General features: G+C 42.5%; 1 protein-coding gene across 1 annotated transcript; it reads left to right on the top strand.

Moving 5' to 3' along the window:
- The first annotated feature begins 126 nt into the window (after positions 1-126).
- On the top strand, positions 127-9,087 carry dhx40 (DEAH (Asp-Glu-Ala-His) box polypeptide 40). Its single transcript, XM_085131177.1, has 17 exons — positions 127-465; positions 626-771; positions 892-1,011; positions 3,778-4,014; positions 4,148-4,214; positions 4,313-4,444; positions 4,545-4,644; positions 4,734-4,820; positions 4,901-5,083; positions 5,193-5,273; positions 7,012-7,169; positions 7,381-7,495; positions 7,606-7,714; positions 7,802-7,896; positions 8,002-8,071; positions 8,169-8,397; positions 8,893-9,087. The coding sequence occupies exons 1-17, from the start codon at positions 294-296 to the stop codon at positions 9,012-9,014; spliced, it is 2,223 nt and encodes a 740-aa protein (XP_084987303.1). The 5' UTR covers positions 127-293; the 3' UTR covers positions 9,015-9,087.
- Positions 9,088-9,188: the final 101 nt, after the last annotated feature.

Below are 9,188 nucleotides of genomic sequence, written 5' to 3'. Positions count from 1 at the left end.
TAAAAGTAAAAATAGAAAAAAAAAATCCATCTACTTTTATTGTGAAGGTGCCTAGGTCATGTGTCCAAAACAGGACCAATAGAAATAGAGAATGACTTTAGTTTGCGGAAGTCGAGGAAGTAGCGTGTCGCCTTCGAAACGAGAGGACCAAGTTTTTAAATGAGCTGAAGCTCTCTAAAGTTTTATAAAGACTCTGGCTACAAAGATTAATTTCAGTGTGCTCTGCGCTGTTAAGGTCAGTGTTTCACGTGTTTAACTGCTCGCACGGCTCACCACACGCAGTTTTGTCGGTTATGTCCAAATCAGCGAAATGGAGCCCAAAAGAAAACGAGTCAAAACGTCTGCCCATCTACCAGCACAAAAGCAAACTAATTCAAGCTGTCAGAGACTGCAGCTTCCTGGTGGTCACCGGTGAGACTGGCAGCGGGAAAACCACACAACTCCCACAGTACCTGCGTGAAGCAGGTAAGCTGACTTTTACTGTCAAACAGACATACTCAATAATTCTGCACGTAAATTCACCATATAAGTGCAGTGTACCTGAACTGAACCGTCGGAATAGTGCGACGTGTGGCGACCATTAAATGAAAACTATGACCAACTTTCGTCTGTTTGTTGTTTCCAGGTTTTTGTAAAGATGGCAAAATTGGCATCACTCAGCCGCGCAGGGTCGCAGCCATCACTGTGGCCCAGAGGGTAGCCCAGGAGATGCAGTGCACTCTGGGAAAGGAAGTTGGCTATCAGGTCCGCTTTGATGACTGCACGTCACAGGTAAAAATACATAAAAATCCAATAATTATACTACTACTACCAATAATAATAATTTATCCCCTGCAGAAAATAGGTGTTTTCAGTATTTTTTTGACACACACTTGTTTGTGCCTGAGCCAGGACACTGTGGTGAAGTACATGACAGACGGCTGTTTGCTGAGGGAGGTTCTGGCAGACCCTGCACTCTCTCAATACAGTGTTATAATCTTGGATGAAGTCCATGAACGCAGCCTTAACACAGTGAGTCACCCTCCTCACCGAGAGTAATTAACATCATGTTGTTGAGACACTGACACACAACAAAGCTTATCAACTCCCTTAAACCAAAAAGCTAAATTACAGGTTTAAAAAAATAAAATAAAATTAAAAAAAAAAAAAAAAAAAAAAAAAAAAAAAAAAATATATATATATATATATATATATATATATATATATACACACACAGACATAGAGGACAGTTACAAGTACCTGGGGATCCCGCAGGCGAATGGGAACCATGAAGAGGCCACTAGAAAAGCTGCTACCACCGAGTACCTGCAGAGGGTCAGGCAAGTCCTGAGGAGTCAGTTGAACGGTAAGAACAAGATCCGGGCCATCAACACGTACGCTCTGCCCGTGATCAGGTACCCTGCTGGGGTAATAGGCTGGCCAAAGGAGGAGATAGAAGCCACTGACATAAAGACAAGAAAACTCCTTACTATGCATGGAGGGTTTCACCCCAAGTCCAGTACGCTAAGCGGAAGGAAGGGGGCTGGGGACTGGTGAGTGTCAGCACCACAGTCCAGGATGAGACAACGAACATCCAAGAATACATCACGAAGATGGCCCCAACTGACAGCGTGCTCAGTGAATACCTCAGGCAGCAGAAACCCAAGAAAGAGGAGGGAGACGAGGAACCATTATGGAAGGACAGGCCCCTGCACGGTATGTACCACCGGTAGATAGAGGAGGTGGCTGATATCCAGAAATCCTACCAGTGGCTGGACAAAGCTGGACTGAAAGATAGCACAGAGGCACTAATCATGGCAGCACAAGAACAAGCTCTGAGTACAAGATCCATAGAGGCTGGGGTCTATCACACCAGGCAAGACCCCAGGTGCAGGCTGTGTAAAAATGCCCCAGAGACAATCCAGCACATAACAGCAGGGTGCAAGATGCTAGCAGGCAAGGCATACATGGAACGCCATAACCAAGTGGCCGGCATAGTGTACAGGAACATCTGTGCCGAGTGTAACCTGGAAGTCCCGAGGTCAAAATGGGAAATGCCCCCAAGGGTGGTGGAGAATGACCGAGCTAAGATCCTGTGGGACTTCCAGATACAGACGGACAAAATGGTGGTGGCTAACCAACCGGACATAGTGGTGGTAGACAAACATGAGAAGACGGCCGTAGTGATCGATGTAGCGGTTCCGAATGACAGCAACATCAGGAAGAAGGAACACGAGAAGCTCGAGAAATACCAAGGGCTCAGAGAAGAGCTCGAGAGGATGGGGAGGGTGAAGGTAACGGTGGTCCCCGTGGTAATCGGAGCACTAGGTGCGGTGACTCCCAAGCTAGGCGAGTGGCTCCAGCAGATCCCGGGAATAACATCGGAGATCTCTGTCCAGAAGAGCGCAGTCCTGGGAACAGCTAAGCTACTGCGCAGGACCCTCAAGCTCCCAGGCCTCTGGTAGAGGACCCGAGCTTGAAGGATAAACTGCCCGCAGGGGCGTGCTGGGTGTTATTTTTTATATACATATATACATATATGTGTGTGTGTATATACATATATATATATGTGTGTGTGTGTGTGTGTGACGTCATATCTGTGGTGGGCCAAGGTTCACATGCACCCATCATGGGCGCTAGGGCTGCCACAAACAATTATTTTGATAGTCGACTAGTCACTGAACAAGACACCGGAGGACATTCTAGAGCATCTCACTCTTCTGATAATCAGTTGTCTGCTTGATGTTTATTAAGCTGTGTAAAAACTATTACTTTAATTTCAGCCAAACCGATTTCCTCAGGAACAAATAAAATACTGAAAAAATTCAAGTTATCTAAGTGACTTATATATCATGTTTAACCTGAGTAGCGAAAGACGGTGGTGGGTTTGAAAACGATTTGCCGGGAGTCCGGTGTTCTCACGGGCTCTAGTGAGCTTTGCCCCCGGCTAGCTATCGAACTAGTGGGTAACAGACGTCTCCGAAAACGTCGGAGCACTTTTGAAAATATGTGGTGTCTTGATAAACTGAGCAGATATTTGAGGTTTACACAGCTACATTCTTTCCTGAAATATGTTAAATGTTTATTTTGTGACCCAGAAAGAATAATAACAGTAATATTAAAACTAATTAGCTGCCGCCATTGTTGGAAACTGAGCAGGGCCGCGCTATGAATTCTGGGACACAGCTTCTTCTTCTTCGGGGTTTAACGGCAGCTGGCATCCTTGTACATGCAGTGCTGCCATCTCCTGTTTCAGTCCGTTATTACACTCTTAAATTCTACTACTTATTCCTGCGTCTTTTGGGATCTTACAAAGCTTCAAACGACACGTCAGCCATTAAATTAGACGTCGACGATTTTGATTGTCGACGTAATGGTGACTAGTTGACTAATTGTGGCAGCCCTAATGGGCGCTTCACAAAAAACTGTTTTTAATTTGGTCCAGTGAGTCAGTGTATCACCCAGCCTTCCCCGATTCTAACATGGGATGATTATTCAAATTAGTCTCACCTCAGCATTTCCACAGAAGTCCTGCTACAATCGTACTCTGCAAATGTTTTGGTAGTTAGAGGGGCATGCACTGTGTAGTCTTTAAAACAACATAGAAACATTAGATTAGTTAGAACTCATCTCTCAAGATAGCAAATATACAACATGATTTAAAAAAAACGCATAGGAGACTGAAACACTGAATGGGGTAAACAGCTGCACTAAAGTTATCCATTCAAACACTGCCACCTTTTGGTGAAAGTTTTGTTTCCCCGTCTAAGTTTGTTTCTCTGTGTGTTTTATTACAAGGACATTCTCCTGGGTTTAATAAAGAAAGTCTTCACTGACCCAGCCAAGGCCACCAAGGGCCGATCCTTCCCTCTGAAGGTGGTGGTGATGTCGGCCACTTTGGAAACGGACAAACTATCAGCTTTTCTTAGTAACTGCCCCGTCTTCGCTATTCCTGGGAGGACGTTTCCTGTAACCTGCACGTTTGGGTCGGCTGTTGGACCTAAAGATCTGGAAAGCACTGGTTATGTAAAAGAGGTACTCAGGGTCATCTGGAAATCAGGCACTGCTTTAGCCAATAATAAATATTAGTGATTAGGTGAGCTTAGATATGTTGTAGATTGATGTGTTTGGCTGGCGTTTATCAGATTTTACACCTTCTGCTCCACAGGTTGTGAAAGTGGCTCTGGACATTCACACTAGTGAAATGGCTGGGGATATTCTGGTGTTTTTGACAGGCAAATAATGATTAGTCTTCATCAAATATCAAGATTGCAATATACCCATTAAAAATAATATTGATAGTCAGCCACATTATTTCCTTTTTTTTTGACAGGTCAGTCTGAGATTGAACACGCCTGTGACATGCTGTTCGAGAAAGCCGAGTGCATAGACTATCGCTATGATGTAACAGACCAATCAGTGGATGGCCTTCTCATTTTGCCCCTTTATGGATCCATGCCGACTGGTAAACACACACAGTTGTGTCAGATTGAAGCCAGTGTCAGCTTTGTGTGGTATTACTGTGATGTCATCTTCTTTTCTTTCTTTCTTTTTTCCTGTCTTAGATCAACAACGGCAGATCTTTCAGCCACCACCTCCAGGAATAAGAAAGTGTGTCGTGGCCACAAACATTGCTGCAACCTCTCTCACCATCAATGGCATAAAGTGAGTAAAGACCGTGGGTCCAGTGGTTTAACAGTCTCTCTCACACCTTTTGGCAAACACATCGCCATGCCATTCTTGTCCACATTTAGGTACATTGTGGACAGCGGCTTCGTGAAGCAGCTCAACCACAATTCGAGGGTGGGCATGGATATCTTGGAGGTTGTGCCTATTTCAAAGTGAGTTTCTGAAAAAATTAAGTCATTTTAGACCTGCGTACAGCTTTAACAGAGACTTGATGTATCTTATTTGTAATCAGGAGTGAGGCGCAGCAGAGAGCGGGTCGAGCTGGAAGAACTTCAGCTGGGAAATGTTTCAGAATCTATACCAAGGAATTCTGGGAGAAGTGTATGCCTGAATACACAATTCCAGAGATCCAGAGGACGAGTCTGACCGCTGTGATACTCACGCTGAAGTGCCTGGGAATTCATGATGTCATCAGGTATGTTTTTACCTCATTCTGTCTCAGTTTCTTATTCAGTGTAGTTTAACTAACTTTGCCTTCCTGTTGTCACCGATTTATTCATTAACAAGGTTGATTTGTTTTTAAGGTTTCCTTATCTGGACTGTCCAGAGGAAAGGTTCATACTAGAAGCACTAAAGCAGCTCTACCAGTTTGATGCCATCGACAGGTGAGTACAGTGGATTTAAAAGTCTACACACCTCTATAAAAGTTACATTTTTTGCAATGTAAAATAATGACAGCAAGATAAATCACTTCCAAACTTTAATGTTAACTATAAGATGTGCCACCCAATTAAAAAAACAAACATGAATGCGTAAGTGTGTACACTCTTTTATAATAAGTGATATGACTATGGTCAAAACACATCAATCACCAATCTGCCATCAGTTAAAGTTCAGCTGTTCTTGTAGGATTTTGCTTACATTTACTTTAGTTGCATCTTACAAGCTGGTCCACAAAGAGCTTACAAAGCATCATCGTTGGAAGGACAAAACTTTAGGTCATTAAATACACCACAAAACACAGCAAAGATTATCATCAACAAGTGGAGAAAATATTGTGCAAATGTTACTTCTGTAAATATCCACTCAATGAGCGCTCAAAGTGCTTTCTACCACAAGTTTCATTCATCCAGTCACACGCACTCATACAGTGATTTTATGTATTACTTAAGTGCTTTATAACACTCACATACACTTTGCGGATGCACTGAGGGCAACTGAGGGTTAGGCATCTTGCCCAAGGATACTTCGACATCAGGACTGGAGGAGTCGGAGCAATCCACCAACCATCTGATTGGTAGATAACCCACTCTACTGACTGAGCCACAGTGACATTACTGTGAAAAGGACTACAGGAGCATTAAAGGAGCTGCTGGAACTTCTGGCAAGAACTGGTTGTGCACTACATGTGACAGCAGTCCCTGTGGTTAAGGATGGCAAGATGGAAGCCTTTTCTTATAGAGAAAAACATCTGATCCCAGCTAAATCTTGCATACATTGAACAAACATGAAGTCTTCCAAAAGTGTGTTGGAAAATATGTTATAGTGTGATGTGGCCAAGGCTGAACGTTTTGGTCATAATTCCAAAAGGTTTGTTTGGCAGAAAAAACAGCATTGCACATCACCAAACGAGCACCATACCCATGGTGAACCATGGTGGTGGCAGGAACATGCTTTAGAGGTGTTTTTCTTAAGCTGAGACTGGAATTTTAGTCAAGTGGGAGGAAATTACAAACAGTTCCAAATATCAGTCATTTTTGTCATAAAATCTTCAGGTGTTCAGGTGTTTATGCTAGAAAGATAAAGAGGAATTTCACCTTTCACCACAACAATCCAAAGTATACATCCAAATCATCAAAGTAATGGCTTCACCAGTAGAAGATTGAAGTTTTAGAATGGCCCAGCACGAGCCCAGACCTAAATTCAATGGAAAATCTCTGAAGTGACCCGAAGAGGGCTGTGCACAGGATACACTCTTGCAATCGGACAGCTTTGGAGCGCTTTTGCAAGGAAGAGTGGGCAAGTTACCAAGTTAACAATTGCTGTGCTGACTCCTACCCAAAAAGGACTCAATTTTGTATTAAAATCAAAAATGTCAACAAAGTGTTAGTGTTCATATTTATGCAACTAGATTATTGTACTTTAAAGTTGTTTTTATCTAAGTTTATATTGTTTATCGGTTGAATTATATGTGTTCTAGATCACATTAACCGTGGAAACGATTCTGAAATTATTTATCTTGGTCTTGTGTTTTTTTTTACATCACGAAACCATGGCATTTTATCAAGGATGTGTAGACTTTTTAAATCCAGTGTATTGTTGTTTTTCCAGGGGCACTAGTGGCAGTCTTGTGTAAATTTCATAAACTCTTATCCTCTTATCTCTTTGATGTTTGGGCTGTAGAAGAGGAAATGTGACAAAGCTTGGGGAGCTGATGGTGGAGTTCCCCCTACACCCAGGCCTCACCAGGGCCCTGCTCAAGGCTGCCTCCCTCGGCTGCCAAGACCTGTTGCTTCCTGTGGCGGCCATGCTGTCGGTGGAGAACATCTTCATCAGGCCAGGTCTGCAGTAAATTTTAATGTTGATAATTTAAAGGAAATGTCTTCTAACAGAGACAATAAGCTATACACACAATACAGTCCATTTATTTACTGATATGCTGGTTTATTTGTGTATGTATTTCACATTCTACCAAATGGGGAAGGCAGGTGACATGGTATGAAATAAAGCTTTCGGCTCACAAAGTGTTGTCTGATCTCTTGTTCCCCTCAGGCCACCCTGATAAGCAGAAAGAGGCAGATAAGAAGCACCGAGCGCTGGCTGCAAAGACTGGCAGTATGAACGACTTTGCCACACTTCTCAATGTCTTTCAGTCCTGCAAATCCAGGTGAAGAAAATAATCGATTAGTACTAGAAGATGCATTTCTATTTTCCAGTTCTTCCTCTAGAACTTCACATTGCATGACTTTATCTGTGAGCCTCTTATTTGCTCTATAGCGATCGACCTTCAGCGTGGTGTAAAGAGAACTGGATCCACTGGAGGGCGCTGAAGTCAGCCTTTAGTGTGGAGACTCAGCTACGAGACATCCTCCACCGACTCCAGCAGGTAAAGCTTTTTGACATCACTGCGACGCTCTGCTAATTTGTTCATATTGCTTCTCATTGTTTGTGGATCTGCCTGCTTGCTTTCTAGAAAAAAGATTTCCCTGTAGAAACATTTGATGGCAACAAGAGTGAACTCTTTAGGCGATGCCTCTGCACAGGATACTTCACTAACGTTGCAAGAAGGTATCTGAAATGATGCTATCCGGCCTCATTTGGGGATTTATTATATATAAAAGATAATAAAATCATGGTGGTTGTTGATGTATTGCTTTATCCCATCCCACATAGGTCTATTGGAAAGGTGTTTTGTACAATGGATGGCCATGGATCAATGGTTCACATTCATCCATCCTCATCTGTAAATGATTTTTAAAAATGTTTTTGGTTTAAATAATTCTCTGTTATAATTCAAACTGCAACATAAACGTACTCTGAGTTTTTCTTGTGGCTTCAAGGTATTTGACAAGGAGGGAGAGCTGAACTGGGTCATCTTCCATGATGTGCTGGCGACATCACGGGTGTACATCCGGACTGTCTGTCCTATTCGATATGAGTGGGTGAAAGATTTATTACCCAAGCTCCATGAAGTAGACGCCTATGAACTGAGCAGTGTGGCGAGAGAAGAAGTTACAGCCGAGGAAATGACAAAATGGGAGTCCAGGGAAGCCGCCAAAAGACAATCAGGTTGTTAAAAGTAGAATCTGAGGCAGAGCCTTCAGCTTTCAGGCCCCTCTTCTGTGAAACCAACTCCCAGTTTGGATTTGACTTCTCTCACCTATTTTCATGTGTTATACACCACTCTAAATGTAATCATTCTGGTTCTGCAAGAGATTTATTCCTCTTAAAAGGGAGTTTTTTCTTTCCACTATGACCAAGTGCTTGCTTATAAGGGGTCATGGGATTTTCTCTGTATTTGTGTAGGGTCCTTACCTTACACTATAAAGCACTTTGAGGCAACTGTTGGTGTGATTTGGTACTATATTAAATTGAAGAGGATAAAACTGAATTGTCAGAATATGTATTTATGATGTATGTATTTATTTATTGTTATAAATATTGTGGTTCTTGGTCTGTACTCTCATTACTGACAGATACCATCAAAAATAGCTCAAAGAGGGTGAATTTAAAAGGGTTAACCTGTGCGGTGCTTTTCTGTTTTTGTTTTTTTTAATCTTCCAGAGGTTTCTGATGAGGATGCAATGAAGAAGCTGGAGAAGCGAAACGACGAAACCACAGTGAGCGAAGCTCGTGCTCGCTACTTGCAGCGAAAGCAGCAAAGGCAGCAGAGTAAAGCTCTCTGATGTTTTTAAGGAAGTGATTCATACGGTGGAATACAAAGGAGCAGTTTTAGAAGACATTTAAATAATAAAATGTGGTAATAAAATCGCCCCTGTCTTCTTTAATCCCTCCACTTTACATGCTACACTGCAGCTGTGACTCTGTTTGCTTTTAAAACTCCTAGCTGACTGACTTGA

The sequence above is a fragment of the Neolamprologus multifasciatus genome, chromosome 14 (assembly GCF_963576455.1).
Source record: "Neolamprologus multifasciatus chromosome 14, fNeoMul1.2, whole genome shotgun sequence".
Classification (NCBI taxonomy): domain Eukaryota; kingdom Metazoa; phylum Chordata; class Actinopteri; order Cichliformes; family Cichlidae; genus Neolamprologus; species Neolamprologus multifasciatus.
This window is presented reverse-complemented; position numbering and strand designations above follow the sequence as displayed.